The sequence below is a fragment of the Genypterus blacodes genome, unplaced genomic scaffold, assembly GCF_046128005.1.
Source record: "Genypterus blacodes isolate CSIRO-AG114 ecotype Tasmania unplaced genomic scaffold, CSIRO-AGI_Gbla_v1 ptg000070l_1, whole genome shotgun sequence".
Classification (NCBI taxonomy): domain Eukaryota; kingdom Metazoa; phylum Chordata; class Actinopteri; order Ophidiiformes; family Ophidiidae; genus Genypterus; species Genypterus blacodes.
In genome coordinates this window covers 4,566,244-4,583,126 of record NW_027466880.1, presented here as the reverse complement: position 1 = coordinate 4,583,126, position 16,883 = coordinate 4,566,244, and the positions used below count along the sequence as shown (strand labels likewise).

The 16,883-nt window shown below is 42.0% G+C and overlaps 1 protein-coding gene and 1 long non-coding RNA gene across 3 annotated transcripts; both read right to left on the bottom strand.

Annotated features, from left to right (window-relative positions):
- Positions 1 to 3,079: 3,079 nt before the first annotated feature.
- LOC143005413 (uncharacterized) lies at positions 3,080 to 8,635 on the bottom strand. Of its 2 annotated transcripts, none has more exons than XR_012964026.1 (4): positions 8,481 to 8,635; positions 7,230 to 7,797; positions 6,628 to 6,715; positions 3,080 to 3,243 (listed from the first exon to the last, which is right to left on the bottom strand). It is a non-coding gene; the product is annotated as an uncharacterized LOC143005413 (long non-coding RNA). The 2 variants fall into 2 exon arrangements; XR_012964027.1 differs by lacking the exon at positions 3,080 to 3,243 and adding an exon at positions 5,818 to 5,883.
- Positions 8,636 to 9,521: 886 nt separating this feature from the next.
- Positions 9,522 to 12,551, bottom strand: LOC143005178 (P2Y purinoceptor 1-like). Its single transcript, XM_076156409.1, has 2 exons — positions 12,125 to 12,551; positions 9,522 to 11,617 (listed from the first exon to the last, which is right to left on the bottom strand). The coding sequence occupies exons 1-2, from the start codon at positions 12,463 to 12,465 to the stop codon at positions 10,936 to 10,938; spliced, it is 1,023 nt and encodes a 340-aa protein (XP_076012524.1). The 5' UTR covers positions 12,466 to 12,551; the 3' UTR covers positions 9,522 to 10,935.
- Positions 12,552 to 16,883: the final 4,332 nt, after the last annotated feature.

The following is a 16,883-nucleotide window of genomic DNA, read 5'->3' as shown; positions in this document are numbered from 1 at the left end:
GTTGTTAATCTCTCGCAACAACACGCCTCTCGCAGTCAGGTTCAATACACACTGTTTACACGAGGGCTATCCTGTATCACAATCAAATCATATAACAGACTTGAATTAACAATGTACTGAACGTAGAAATGGAAGTTTAACACATTAACATACCTGTTTTCAATCAAGGGAGACAGCCAGACGTCATACAGGTTGTTAATCTCCACAACAACACGACTAACATAAAACATGAAATTAAAACGCGAAGATAAAATGATGAACGCTAGTGTTGGGATAAACAAACAGAAACTCTCCCTGTTGTAAAATATATATGGAATGTGCAGTGTCTAAAAGTTCCATATTACGTGTGGTCTCTGTGGAATGTGTAGGAGAGAGGCCTCTGGTTCAAAATGTAGGGGTCCATAGAGACTGGGACCCCTCATCTTCTCTTTTATTATTACAGATGTCTTACCATAGTTTCACATAAACAACCACACTATATAAAGGTGCCGAACAAGGGTTTCGGGAGAGATTCATATTTGCTTCAGAACCTCTCACAGGCAATCCATGGTGCTTGATTTGATGCTGTACTTCTTTCTAATAAACATTTTTTATATACAGGTAAGACAGTGTCAGCGGAGATCCCTTCTTCATCTTCACATCAAGAAACAAGACGTGAACAACGGAACAACAAGAAATGAAATAAAGGAGCTGGGGGTCAACATAGTTTACAGTAAACCAAAGTACTGGCCCCTGACAAGTCTGGGAATAAATAATAAAGTAGAAGATCTGACAAACTCCTCACCCAGGGGGGCCTAGATAACAGATAAATGTCAACAGGTAGAGACGGCATCTGAGGGTTGCTGCGTCACCCTTTCAAAGGCCTCAATATTTGGGCTACAGCAAAAGGGGGGAAGGAGCCTCTGGGGGGTCTTTATCAGACCATTGGAGTTCACAGAAGGGTTAAATGTACTGTACTGTTGATGCTTAATTTGCATGTTGTGGGCATTCCATTGCTCCCCCACGGGCAAGCGCTTCACCATCTCAGGTTCGAATTACAGTGCCGCCTCGGCAAATGCTGGCTCACCAATCCGCAGCGGTTTGACGATGGCGTCATCATCAGCTGTGATACTATGGGAACGCCCCTCTGAGCAGGATATAGGCGAAATGCACGCACTTGTTTAGGGTCTTTGCTCATCCCAGCATGTGGAGGGTAGATCCAACACTGTCCAACTTCTTACTCCATTAAACTCAATCGAATTCTCAGCTGTACTTCTCCTCATCCTTTCAACTCACCAATTCAACAAACACACAGAGGACTCTCCGCTCAGTCCTTTTCACTAGCATACACACACAAGAAAAACTCACTTATCATTCAACAAAAAAAACATGGTTCATCTTTTCTTAACATATGATTTATGGGTAAACTACTTTTTGCATTTAATTTGATATAGCAACTTACAAATATCGTTTTTGATAAAGTAGCTACCTCGGATACCTCTCGCAGTCAAGTTCAATACAGACTGATGGAAATGGTCTTTCCATCTCTGTTACATGAGCAGGTGCGTCTGTAGAAGACTTAGTGCAGGGGCAAAGAGGGAATGTCGGGATGTTATTTTACTACTACGATGTGAGTGTGTGTGTGTGTCTGTGTGTGTGTGTGATAATTAGTAGACAGACAGAGGTGAGAGGTCAACTTAAGTTTTTAACTAAGACACACTTCAGTGGAGTTCATGGAGACGAATACACACATACATGCTTTTTAATATGTGTGTGTGTGTGTGTGTGTGGGCCAAAACCCATAATGTGCCATTCCTGTCTACCTGTGCAATCTATAACGTATTATTTGTGTCACAATAACTGTGGTGTAAATCTGTTTCTGAGGGTGCAAGACAATTGAAGAGACTCGGTCATTAACTGTAACATAGTTTCTTAAACACTGCTGTGGATGTGTCTGGTTGTTATGCAGAGCAGATAAGGGAGAGGGGGGGCTGGTGTCTGAGCCAGGCTCCCATGGACTTCAGAGGAAATGTCAACATGTCTTTGTTATTGGGACAGAATGTGCAGTCAGTCTTGTCATTAATGACGTCTAATAAGAAAATAAACTTTCATTACACATCAACCATCATACAGAGCATGTAACACATGTATGCCCACCTGGGCACTCTGGAACGTTTAACCTTCAGATGCATAAACAACTCAATAATACACCTGGTAAAAATAAAAACAGTAAGCCAGAGAAGGTTTAAAAGTATGTGGAACTCATCAGCAGCCTCCTGCCCCAGACAGAGCTGAGGGAAGGTTTGCAGAAGGAACGGGAGCAGCATCATCATAATCCTCCACCTCCAGGCCGCTAGGGAATGGAGCATCCCATCCCAGGTTAGAGACTATGTGTTCTTAACAACAACGGAAAGAGGCATGTAGCTAGTAGTAGAGAAAGCAGCAGGAACCATAACATAAGACCCTTCATCTGCCTCACCATTCTCTGTAGCATGGGGACAATACAGACGGAGCAAACACACAGCAGGATGAACACTCCCACTACAACAATTTTCCACCATAACTGGTGAAAGACAACTTTTTGTCCTCTCTCCCCAATTTGCCCAATGATCTTGAAATCTCTACAAAATAGACACTTCTGGCACTTTTCTATTGACTAATGGGTTTGTGATTAGGAGGAGTTGCACTTTGACTGCGTTCTAGTCTTTCAGCAGAGGCCTGATAGGTTAGTTGTAACTGGGAATACTATTTCTGTAAAGTTCCTAGTTCAGCAGCATCCTTACTAGTTCTCGTCTCCTCTCTGCTTCATTTCACAAGAGGCTGTGAGGAATTCATCCAGGTACATCTTCGTCTTCAATCACTGCATGGACTGCTTCTAGTATAAGTCTGATCAGTGTGTGCCTCTTTGTCTGCTAACAACTCCACAGCAACAGGCACAAAAAAACAACACTTGTTTCCTGTTACATATAATGTGGTAGATGCAAGGTTTTGACACAGTAATTCATTTAATGTTGGGAAAGTGTGTTCAAAACAAAGTCACATTTTCTGCTCAGGCCATTCCAAGCGGAACTGAATATAGTTCAAGGATGACAGAAAAAGAACAAGGGATTTAATGTATATTATGATTGGTGGAAGCACGGGATTGAGAGCCAATGTGTCAAAGCCAACATGGTCTGCAAACAATGCTAGAGCTATGTCATAGTGGTTCCCAAATGCTGCTGCATTCCCTCTTTCTGTCAGCAGGTGTAGCCCTTTCATAAGGATCTAGAAATAGAAACAGAGAAGAGAATGAGAACAAACAAGAGAGAATGCTGCTGCAGTCCGTCTTTCTGTCAGCAGAACAGTCTGATGGGAAAGACCTGTTACACAGCTCTTCTCTTCTCAGTTAAGTCGGTAGTTTCATTTCTTGGACACTGACACAAATGACTGTACAGAAGTTTCGGTTTCATGCATTGTACACATTGGAACTCACTGAATGTGTCAGGGGTTTTCTGTGTCCACTCATATTAGGGTTTGATGCGTACCAAGATGCGTTTCAGGCTTCTAACTGTAAGGATTGTCATTGTAAAGGCAGATGCTTGCATCTATTTTAGCAGAATGACTCACGTACATACACACACTTCTTGCTGTAAAAGCATATGTAGCTAGTCATTTGTGACGGATAAGTCGACAGTGATTTTCTGTGTGGGCTGTGATACATCTGTGTCTGTGTTGTTTCATAGCAGTCAGGGAACATACAGTGCACCTAAAGATCAGCTTGTGCTTTATGTTGCACTGTATGAGTAGTTTGTCATGGATTGCATCACCTAGTCAAGTCATTCTCAACCTCAATCTCCAAGTCTCCCTGCTCTGTTCACCCCTCATAAATCAGATGCATTCTGGTTTAAATGCATGCAGTGCGTCGTTAGACGACTAGAGTTTCCTCCTTGCTTCATCGTTTGACTTCCGTCCAACCTCCAGATGAAGATATGGATTTCCCAACGCAATCCTTAATTCAAAATAACTTTATCTTAGTCAGCAGGAGTACGAGGCGAGGTGACTTTCAGCTCTTGTGCAGCTTAGAGCTCATGAAGGTGTACCAGCTGTAGAGATTGTGTTTATTCCTGCTAGTGACAGAGATCAGAGAACAGAGACTTACGGAGACGCTGAGCACCTTCTATGCTGTGGAACACATCAGAAAGCCTTGAAAAAGCTCAAGATACAAATAGGTTCACTGTTGCCTGTTTTCAATGACTTTATATCGCCTCATTAACTGAAGTAGCTTAGAAAATGTGAGGAAAAATAGCACCCAAAGACAACAAATAACACAGTTCTATTTCAGAATTCAGTTGAATGAGGCGAGTGTAACTTTGATCTTTTGGCCGTTGAAGAAACAGCACAGGCCACAGCACAGGCCTGGTAAGAGAACGCCAAATATCTGCAAAATACTCCAAAAAATTGTCAAAAAACTTACTAAAAATCATACCATTTTTAAAAATGGCAGTAGTGCTGCTTTACTTGCATCTGCAGATGAGGCCGAGATGACACTTGACTGGAATTGAGCAGATGTAGAAACAGGAACGTTGTCTGTAGAACCCTAACACGGACTACATGAGTTTACATCATTCAGTTATCGTCTGTCTGCCCCCCGCCTGAGGACAGAACAGTGATGTGCAGGCATAGGGCCATAGAGCAGGTAGAGCTATATATTGAGTCCAGTTAAAACCAGAGGATCTCATGTTTTGCTGCTTCCTTCTGCAACATGTGGTGGTCTGAGGCTGCAGCATTCCTCGCACTTGCTCATTCAGCCAATCGATGTTTTGGTCTTGCCTGTCTGTGTTTACAGAATCAGACTGCGAGCGGGAGAGAAAATTAAGCAACGCATCAATATTTATCTGCAGAGACAACAGACACACTCACAGACACACACTGCTGACACACTGATAAGGCAGAAAAGAACTCTTAGCCCTCTTGTTTCAGCTGCAAGAAGTGGCTTACTATGAAGTAATGGTGGATTACTACGTGTGTGCAGGAGTGACGAGTGATTTAATTATCATCACAGATCATTGATGTGTGCAGCTTTACATGATGTTTCTTTCGCAACCATAAAGGAACAATGGCAGCCTACACTGCTGAGATTGTGTTCCTATTCAGTGTTTGGAGGCGTTTCGGATTGATGGTGTTGTTTACAGCACTGTGCACTTCGAGGGAAAAGACCCACATCAACTACTCATGTAAATAGCAGGAAAGTGTTGACATGTTATCTGGAAATAAGCTCTCTTTTGGTGCACTCCAACATCACTAGGGAGGGCTACACCCCTCCAGCAGATCCAACACATATCCTTATTGTGTTATGTGTTCCTGTTCGCAGAACAATTTGGCTCTGATTTGCGAGCAGGAGGAAGCCTTGTTAATGTTATTACTCATTTTTCCTATCAAGCCTGGAAATGGCACATGGGATGTCTGGGGTAGAGGAGGCCATGGATGTAATAAGTCATAACGTGAACCTTCGCCCCAAGCAGCTCAACGACCTCCAGCTTCCTGTTTCATTGTGTTGCTTCAGTAGAAGTGAAGAGGGTGGGATGTTTAGCCACGGAGGCATTTCTGTTGAAAAGTTAAGGGACAGGTGACTTCCAGTAAGGACACCACACATCAATAAAACAATCAGTAATCCATTTTAACTTTCAATCACCATGAGTCAAGGGGCAGCAATGATAAGAAACGTTGTTTATGATGTTATTTATTGCTGATATTGATTGTTTAAAACTGGTTTATATATTGATTATGCCAGACCAGTGACTGATTACCAGAACACCGAACAGTTCCTTTTTATTTTTACATTTTATTTTACATCACAGGCGGGCCAGGACAGGGTTGATTGACTGCGGGGTTGGGTTGGGTTTCGGGTGGCACTTCCTCTCTTTGCTGCTTACAAGAAACAACATTTAAACAACATATAAGAACAGTAGCTCTGCAATAATTAAATAAAAAACACATTAAATGAAATAAATGAACTAAATGAATACTGTTGAATAAAGTGTTAAAAAACGTGGATAAGTAACTCATACATATATCAAGCTTTTTATTGTCCCTTTATGTTGTGACATCTAGTTCATTGTAATAAATTAACTAAATTGAACACTGTTAAGTAAAGTGAACGTGCAGGGGTTTATTGTGAAGTCAGCGGAAGACCCGGGCCTTGTTGATGAGGCCCACTGCAGAGGGAAAGAAACTAGATTTGTCGCGTGAGGTTTTGGTCCTGATGGACCTCAGCCTCCTGCCTCCAGCCAGGCAGAGCTGAAGCCCACAAACAGGCCTAGCCTACATTGCTGTTTGACATCATCCTGTAAATTCTGTATGTACCCTATGACATCATTGCAACTCCAGTCTACTTGTACTCTACCTCAGGGTCTATGTATAAAGTTCAACAACAATAATAGGGATAACACAAGCTTCCTCCCTTCTCTCTATCTTTCTCTCTCCTATTTCCCCTCTTTCTATATAAAAATATCCTACACCTGTATGCACAATGGCATGTACAATGTCTGCTTCAATAAAAACAAATTGAAAATAAAAAAAGAGCTGAGATGTCATCATTCAAAATCAAGATACACCATAACCCAAACTACACTCTATGAGAAAACAGCATCAGTTTTTGATTGCCCTTACCCTTCCTGATGAGATCCTCCTTCTTTCCTCCAAGATAACCCACCAGGCAGGGGATGGCTTCTTCTCTCCACCTTTCCATTGTATCACCCTGATAAGAAGAGAAAACAAAACTTAAATCCGTTTCAACAAGTCCTTATATTTATTTTGGTCTGATAACAATGATAACAATGAAATGCAAATATAGTGGAAAGTGCAAATATAGTGGAAATAGTGCAATCACTATTGAAATAGTGTCATGATGTCAATGTCATGATGTCTGCTATCAGTCCACATTTATCCACAAAAATATTTTACTTTGAACAGAAGCTGTCTATTCTGTCTTTAAGGGACACAATACAGCACAGTGACATACATCTCTGCAGTTTCACTGTCTAACAACACAGCAGCAACACAGTGCAGCTGTTACTGACCTTTACCTCAGCCAAGCACCATCTTACCATATATGTAGTGTTAGAAAGTCAAAAGTATGTCATGCTATCTCCCAATCCATGTAATGTTACTTGACTCACATTAAAATGCAAAAAAGAATGCAGAAAGTGTGGTCTGTGGTTAGCTACAATAACAGGAAACATTGTTATGAGAGAAAAAACAGCAAGACTTACCAGCTTACCAGATTTCCGGAAGAAAGCTGTTCCTAGGGTCTGACATGTGCTTGACTATCCTGGGTTGATCTAATGTTGGTGTTGACCATGACCAGTTGATACACACTTCACCAACTCAATATTGTTTGACAGATTCGTTCACACAAATAAATTCATTCTAAAGTGATATAATATTACGTTTTTTTAAGATTATTTTGTTGTTTTCACTAAGATTGATGATTCCTCCCAGATCTTGACTTGGCTGAACACTGATTTCCCTCTCATGCTTTGTGCTGATTAAAATGACTCTGGCTCTGCTTTTCCCAGACACCAGCTAGGTTTTACCTGGAAGTGGTTTGGCCTCTGGGGAGCACGAGAGAGAGCAATGGGGAAAAGTTGAAAATAAAAGATCAGTGCAGATTCCTAATGCTAGGCTTTTTTTCTCCATTTCATTTTTCATTCATTCTTGCACTTCATCCTTACACTTTTTTGAGCTTGAAATGGGGGAATGAATCTTCACTGACACTACATCAGCTGAGCAAACAGCCCAGACGCCAGCGTGGCTGACTTCAGAAATTCTCTCGGCGATCTGTCAAGTCACACAGAAGAGAAGAAAATCACACAACCGCAGAATTCAACCTCCACCTCTGCAGCTCACATCAAGATGTTTGTAGGTTACTCTTCTTCTGCATACATAAGTGGTTCTCAAACTTTTTACATCGATACCACCTCAGAAAATATTTGGCTCTCCAAGTACCACCACTATGGCCGATGTTAAAATACAGTAGCGTAGGCCTACCCTATTCAGCTGCTATGCAACATACACACAGGAAGCACATTTATTCCTCATAAGAATATTATTTAATTTGACCTTTGTCAATCACAGCCACATTGTACAAATTGGTACTAGAACAACTCTCCTATATGGGGCAGGGGGCAGTCCCTCTTACACCCACAGCATGTTTAAACACACACACACACACACACACACACACACACACACAGCATGTGAGAACATTTATGACAACTGCATTTCATTCACAAACACGCATACATACAGACACACACACACACACACACACACACACACACACACACACAAACACACACACACACATGTAAGAACATAAATTAAAAACACAACCAACTGTACTTCAAACACACAGCATTTTGGCAACTATTTATAACTCTTATAGGCCTGACAGAACAGAAAGTCCTCCTAAGCTGCACCATCATGCTCATATCTGACATAAACAAGTCAATTGGCCAAACCTGCATCATCAGTAGTCTCGTGCAGTTCGATGGAATAATAGCGACTATTTTTAATGCGTTCAATCAGTGTCGTGTTAACGTCATCTGCCATGGCTCCTATTCTCCGCGACACTGTGTCATTTGAAAGTGGCACCAAATTTAACTCTTTGGCGATCTTCTCGCTACACATAATGTGTACCATCTCTTTGGCTAATGGTTAACACAGCTGTTCACTGATTCTGTGCGGCTTACCCCCTTTCACTATGCAGAGGCTAGGCACGATAAGAAGCATCCTGTGCTTAACCACGGGTGCACCACAGAACTGAATTGCGCATTAGGACTGCCTCAGTTCATCACGTTTGCGTACAAAAAACTCCACTGGTTTGTCTTTCAGCATTGTGTGTTTTGATGTAAGATGCCATTTGAGATGCGATGGTTTCATGGACTCATTGCTGAGATCATCACCACATACACACACACTGTGGCTTTGGCTCGTCCTCCCTCCCGCTCCAGCTGAATCCCAGGTTGATATAACTCGGGTCATTTTTCCGTATTGTTTTTCGCTTTTTGCAGCCAGCTAGCGGTGCTGTGGAGACTTCACACTACTTATGTTGCTGCTAACGTTCGCACTCCGTTCACCGTCGTTCAGGCTGTTTAAAATATCCTCCTCCTGACCCGCAGACTTCGTCCTTTTAGTTCCCCTCTGGAGCCACGACTTAAGTGGATTTGGACCACTCATACTTTTTTTCCCCACAGTTAAGTTTAGCCTGTAGTAGTCAGCTAATAGTTGACGTTTGCACGCAGCGCCACTATCGGTAAGGGGTAGTAGTGTGCCGTGTGCAAACATTTATTTTAAGTTGCATTTCAATTTTTTTATGGTTCAGTTTTTTTTCTTCCGCCGCGTACCTCCGCGTACCACCGGTGGGGGCCCACGTACCACCGGTGGTACACGTACCACAATTTGAGAATCACTGGTGTACATCATACCAGGAGAACATCTGATAACGACGAAGAAGTGCAGAAGTATTGAAAAAAAGGACTTTACTGAGTGAATGAAAGGCTTTTATTTGTCATCCATATCTGTAGCACTTCTGTTTGCCTCCTTTAAAAAATCATTCCACGACTCCAAGCTTTTACACAGCTGCAGCAGCGCTGGCATTTATCGCAGTCTTGTTCACATTTCTCAAAAACAAAACGACAAAATAAACACAATAGCTTAAGCACCACTTTACGTATACATTTAACATGTTTGCCTGTAATAGTGCAAAAGTAGTGCAATTCATTCAAATCAAATCCCTGACAATGCATCAAGGACACACTGCTTTGTCCTTTTGTCTCGTGCTGTACATTAAGAAGCAAAACAAGACATCAGAAGCTTACAAATAAGTAGAATAATACTCAGTATAATATAAACAAAATATAAACAGCACCATCGTACAACACAACACAGTGAATCCATGCAACAAATGAGATCACACACATCAGCTGTGAATATCAAAGCAGAGTGAGTTTGTGTATTGGAAGAATAAGGTAAGGCTGAGATCAAAGATGGCAATAGATTGTATATACTGTATATACACAGAGCTCCTCCACTGCTTTTCCTTCATTATATCTCAGATAAATGTACTTAACACACTACAGTTATTACAGTCAACATAACAAAAACTCTCATATATATATATATATAAATATATTTATATACAGTATATATTAGAAAAGGGGAAATTACTCAATATGTACAACTAAAACGCAGTGGCAACCCCTCCTCCATCACATACTGTTACTAAAAGAAAGAGTGTATGTTTATGATGCTTATCAGGTTTTGCTTTTGAGGCTCAATAATTATAAAATATGAGCAGTGTAATGGAAATATCACATTATCAATACATATCAACATATTGACTCTCTGTATCTTCTGTGTCTCAGCACCATCCTGTGTGTGTGTGTGTGTGTGTGTGTGTGTGTGTGTGTGTGTGTGTGTGTGTGTGTGTGTGTGTGTGTGTGTGTGTTCTCAAAACCACAAGGCACACTCACCCATGTGTCACTTGATTTTCTGTTCTTCTCTCTTATGTTCATATTGTTGTATCTTGTCTGTTGACTGTCACCCTTCCGACCAACTTGACCAGACCTGCTCAACGCTCAATATTAAACTTGTATTTAAACCTTAAATTGACTTCTTATTCATCACCACTCAATTACCATGACAAAAAGTATAGGGTTAATAAAAGGTGTAAATAATGTGTCATTTAACTCAAATGAGCCACACAGGATATGAGGCAAAGATAAATTAGATTTTTTGGTCAATTCACTTCAATGATTTTCTGTCCTCTACAAGCTCCATCTGGGGATTTATCCGAGGTAATCGCTTTCATATCTCGCTGGTCATCAGTTATTAATCTCTTTTGTCCAGGAAATTCTGGGGTTCTGGTCAACGATCTCCAGAAATGGATCTTCAGTAAACCTATTGTGAGTCAGATCAGTTAATCAGGTCAAAGTTGTCCACTGTCTCTGACGCCAGCTCCACGTCTGCCCCCACAGTTTTGCGGTACAGCTTCACGTTTGCGAGGCTGGCCAGGGACCGCCGGGCCCGCATACTGAAACTATGGACCCTCATGAGGAAATCGTCGTTCCCAACTAAGTAAATCAGCGGGTTTAAGGCGCTGTTGAGACAAGCCAGACCTCTGCCAACTTGGTGCGCAATGTAGATGTCGTCAAAGCTGGAGTGGCACAAGCCCTGCAGCTTCAGGATCCTGCTGTTCAAGTTCAAATTCCTGAACACGTGGTACGGAATGAAACAGATGGAGAACAACAGCACCAGGATCACCACCAGCTTCAAACAGCGCTGTTTCAGCAGAGGGTTCACGTTGGCTTTTGTGGCCAGAATGTAAATAACATGTCCGTAACAAGCCGAGATGATGACCAAGGGGACGACGAACCCTGTGATGGTCCAGCCGATGCTGTAGGGCAGGTAACTATGGATCGAGTCCTCTGATGTGGTGTCATAACATGCGTCTGATGAGTTAGAAGGAGCTTTGTCGAAGAACATATCAGGGAGGATTTGAATAATGACCAAGAGCCAGACCAGGAAGCTTATGGCCACAGAGTGCTGATTGGTGATTTTCCCCATCACCTTCATCGGATGAACAATGCCCAGGTACCTGCAGACAGACATGGAAATGCATTAAGTCAAAGTCCTTCAGATCTTTCACAGTTTTGCCGCTGAAACGTCACCTGTGTTGATCCAGACCACTTACTGATGAGCAGAGATGCCGACATGAATATTTATCACTGATTGGCTAAATTTGAGCAGCGATTGGCAGTCTCAAACTTCAATCAGATACAAGTACTCAAATTAGATAAGTGGTTTAAGTGGTTTAATTCTCAAAAACAGGTCAACATGACAACCAAAACAATTCATATTCTTTATAGATTAAGCTGTTCTTCCATAAATCCAATGATAATTGATAACAGCAGTGCAATGTTCAGTAATGTTGAGTTCTTCCAAAACCCACAAGAGTCAATAAATATCATATTTAATTAATGCATTTGATCTAATTACAACATTAAATGAAATGCAAACCGTAGGAGTGAAATACTGCAGTCTGTAGTAAACAGTAGAGGTAAGCAGCAGGTGTAAGCTGTGTGTGTGGGTGAATCTCTTCTACCTATAGATGCTGATGCAGGTGAGGAAGCCGATGCTGCCGTACAGGTTGAGGTTGAAGCAGAAGCGCGTCACCTTGCAGAAGGTCGAGCCGAACACCCAGCGGCTCCCCAGAGCGTAATAGGCCACCAGGAAGGGCAGCGTAGCCAGGTAGAGCAGGTCCGCCACCCCCAGGTTCAGCATGAAGATGTTGATGTTTCCGATCTTCCTCCAGCCGGCGTACAGGCTCCTCAGGCCCCACACGTTAGCCAGCGAGCCCACCACGAACACCAGGATAAAGACGGTGGGGAGGAAGACGTGCGTGAAAGGCAGGTTGATCTTCTCGCAGGAGGTCTGGTTGGACATGTCCAGGTCTGCGATGAGTGTCACGCGGCTGCACAACCAACTGTTGAGTCGCCCAGGAACCGTGAGTGTGTGTGTCTGTGACTGAGCCGCTGCTGACAAACCCTACATACACACCCAAAGTGAAAGCAGAGAAACGTCCGCCCACTTCCACAGCAATGACGGATCGATTGCTAACATTCGAAGGAAATTCAGAGTAACAGAAGTGTTGAAACAACACTCAGACTATTCAAAATCATTTTAGGATCAAATAATTAGCCATGTGAGCATCTGATGCTGAATGTATGACTGACTTATAAAGGTGAATAAAAAAAAAACATTTATACTGCATGCTTAACTTTATTACCGACACACACACACACACACACACACACACACACACACACACACCCTCTTCTCAAATATCATATAATCGCTTTCTGTGCTGTATATCAGCCTTTAGTGTAGTTGGTCTAGCTCCGCATTTGACAACATGATCACAACCATGTTGTGTGACGCATAATAAAATCACATGAACATGAAATCTGAATACAATTATTGTTGCCTTGGCTTGAAGAAACACGTTCAAACCTTTAGTGTCGAAAATGCAGCATCATCTTTAGATTGCGCCTTTAAAGCCTGTTACACATCACATTACAAAAGAGACCGTACAGAAATTGTCAAAAAAAACAAACACAGCTGCATTTGTGTATCTCAGCACAAACAAATTGACTTGACACATGTTCAAATCTGGATATTTGAAGTAAATGCATTTGCACTTGTTGGTACATAATCTCAAATCTAACACGTACACGGTTTATATTTGTTATCATAGTTTTGAAACTTGGCTCAGATATCTGCACTGAGAGGCAGTCACATACGTATGTACACTTGTATGTATATTATCATCCATTTAACTGGATAGCAGGACCTAAAGTTACATTTGAAGTGTTTTGATGCTGATACACATTCAGGTGAAGGTGCAAAGTGATTGTGTAGAGCAGAATCTTACTTTTATATTCATATTCATACTCTCATCTGTCTCCCTGCTGTGCCTTAAGCGTTTACTTATCTATCAGATTCCATTTATGGAGCTCGGTGGTCTTCTCCAACAGACATGTGTTGTTGTGCATCATTCAGACATTATTACACTCCTGGGAGGCTGCTCAGAGTGGTGTGGTTTGGAGTTATGTATCCCTCTGTATGGATTTTGCAGGACTCATCAGATCAAACTTGGAGGATGGAAAGCACTGGGAAGATGCAGCAGATTTGAGTGTGAGGATCTGAACTATCACTTTAAAAGTTTGGCGTCCCGATGAAGAGCCCAATGATACGTCGACGCGGTAACATGCTGTGAGTTATTAGTCATCACCTGCTGAGGGCTCTGGTCCAGGCCGTCAGAGTGTCACTCTATGCTGCATCGCATTTCAGCTTCATCTGTCAGACTACAAATCACTTTGTACAACCTGGAGGGAGAGTTCAACTTTGACTGACATACTTCCTGCTCTGCTGTGCTCATCCCGGCAAAATACATCAAACCAAGAGGACTGGCAGTAAACAGAGTTGGAGGTGAAGGCACTGCCACAGGGAACTTACTGGAACATACTGAGTGAGACAGTGTGACAATTTACCTACAAAATGAGGAAATCATCACTGGGAACTGTTTCTGCAGGCGCAATGTGAATCTGATGCAACAGTGGTGATGCATCATCACCAGTTGGTGAGATCTGCTCTGCTTGGCTGGTTTTTTAGGTGTGACCTTATTTCCTCTACAAACAATGAAATCCTTCACTGTATGCAACGGATATCACACTCATATGTGCTCCGCTATACCAATAAGCTGAATTTGATATGTAGAGTTGGAGGAGCATTACATTAACTTGTAAATGATCTGCTGTGTTGACCTCTGATAGTTTGACTCACAAACGTGGCAGGAGTGTTTCTTCTAGATAGATAGAGATAGATAGATACTTTATTTATCCCAAATAAGGAGAGGCAGCAGTGTATCGGCGGTTTGCTGCAGCTTACTAAGACACTAAGACATTTACTCTTCTGCCAGTGTTCATCATCCTGCAGCATTTCAAGCCATGTCACTTTTGCATCCCGGGTATTTGCTGTACAGTAAAATCCCTTTTAAAGGTCAACATCAGTGATCTGTTCATCCAGCTCTGGTCATGATTCCTGGGGCAGCACCCTGAGCCGCTGAGTAATCATGGTTGGTATCTGTGTTATCTCAGACATTTGTAGATGATTCATTAATGTATCTATGTTTGTGATCCACAACCTACTATGCTGTGATATATAATACATACAATTAGTAACCTTCCTAATAACAACCAGCTGTAGTTTTTATATCTATCTGTATCTTCCACCTATTGATGGTCGATAATTGGGTAAATGTGCCTGAAAGCCAAAATTCCATTGATTGATGATTCACCAAAATATGGAAAATAAAATTATATTCAGGAAATGCATGTCTGAAAGCTGAAAACTATGTTATAAGAAGGCAGAGGAAGGTTACTATGGGACACACAGGCAGAGGAAGGTTACTATGGGACACACATCCATGGAAACATACAGACGGCCAGCGGTGCCTGTCTGTCCCTCTTCATCGACTCTTTCATCCTTTTTTGCTCTGCTCTTCCGTCTTCTGGGTCCATTCTTTTATAAGGTCCAGGTTCTGATCTAAGGTTCAGAAAAATGACAGGACCGGAACCAAACAACGCTTCCGTATTTACACATTCCAGCAGCAAACCATTTCCATTTTCTGCTCCCCACTGCCTGAAATACATAGTCTTCTCCAGTGAGAATCACAGCAGTGTATACAGCAGTGCTGCATAATGCGTAATGTGTCAGATTGTGGTTGGAAGAAAGGTTCAGAGCGTTTCAAACACTTTTGTTGGTGCTACAAGGCAATTCATTTAGTTTATACTACAGTATCTCAGGCTTTTGAGACATTGTATACCAGATACAATGTCTCAAAAGGCTTTACAGGGCTTTACAGGGCCACAGAAATAAACTTGGCTAGACTTGATTTGTTTTGACATACTCTGACAGGCATTATGCATGTTTCTAGCCTCATTTTTTTGGTGTCCGGTTGATCTGGACAAACTATGATAGTATATGCAAGACAGTGAATAAATAACTCCTGAATCCAGATTCTCAAAATGTAGTCACGTACCGCTGATTGGCATCATGTCTTCTCCATACAGAGTATAAAGAACCAGCCAAACGCTGGAGAACCTCCAGGAGAGAATCCTGTGTGTGTGTGTGTGTGTGTGTGTGTGTGTGTGTGTGTGTGTGTGTGTGTGTGTGTGCGCGTGAAAGGCAGGTTGATCTTCTCGCAGGAGGTCTGGTTGGACATGTCCAGGTCTGCGATGAGTGTCACTCCGCTGCACAACCAACTGTTGAGTCTCCCAGGAACCGTGAGTGTGTGTGTCTGTGACTGAGCCGCTGCTAACATACATACACATAAGCTACATACACACACAAAGTGGAAGCAGAAAAACATCCGCCCACTTCCACAGCAATGACGGATCGATTGCTAACATTCGAAGGAAATTCAGATTAACAGAAGTGTTGAAACAACACTCAGACTATTCAAAATCATTTTAGGATCAAATAATTAGCCATGTGAGCATCTGATGCTGAATGTATGACTGACTTATAAAGGTGAATAAAAAAAAAAACATTTACACTGCATGCTTAGCTTTATTACCGACACACACACACCCTCTTCTCAAATATCATATAATCGCTTTCTGTGCTGTATATCAGCCTTTAGTGTAGTTAGTCTAGCTATTTGACAACATGATCACAACCATGTTGTGTGACGCATAATGAAATCACATGAACATGAAATCTGAATACAATTATTGTTGCCTTGGCTTGAAGAAACACGCTCAAACCTTTAGTGTCGAAAATGCAGCATCATCTTCAGATTGCGCCTTTAAAGCCCGTTACCATCAGTTACAAAAGAGACCATACAGAAATTGTCAAAAAAAACTGATGAGACACAATGTCTCATCAGTGTGTGTGTGTGTGCGCGCGCGCGCGCGTGCGCGCGTGCGTACGTACGTGCGTGCGTGCGTGTGTATACGTGTGTGTGTGTGTGTGCGTTTGCGTGCGTGTGTGTGGGTCGCCACCTGCTGGTTATATATGGGATAACAAGGACAGAAGTGGTAAGCAACTTCTTTGTCAGTATCATCTTGCCTAACTCAAATGACAAACATTGCCGGTATTGAGCGGTTTCGTCAGTCCAATAACCTAATAAGTGTTTGAACACAATATGTTGGACAAATAAATCATACACATAACATATTTCAATACACAAATAAAAACTAAGGAACTGGCGCTGCTTTGTGGAGAGCGATCCTTTCCGTTTACCCAATGCTACAGCGCCACTCAATGGACAGTATGGGTTAAGGCAAGTCCCCGCAATT

What these genes read in the sequence shown, in the direction of transcription:
- LOC143005178 (XM_076156409.1), bottom strand. Translation starts at nt 12,465, where the DNA reads ATGTCCAACCAGACCTCCTGCGAGAAGATCAACCTGCCTTTCACGCAC. An exon ending in ACCTGCATCAGCATCTATAG is followed by an intron (nt 11,618 to 12,124) that starts GTAGAAGAGATT and finishes GTCTGTCTGCAG; the next exon opens with GTACCTGGGCATTGTTCATC.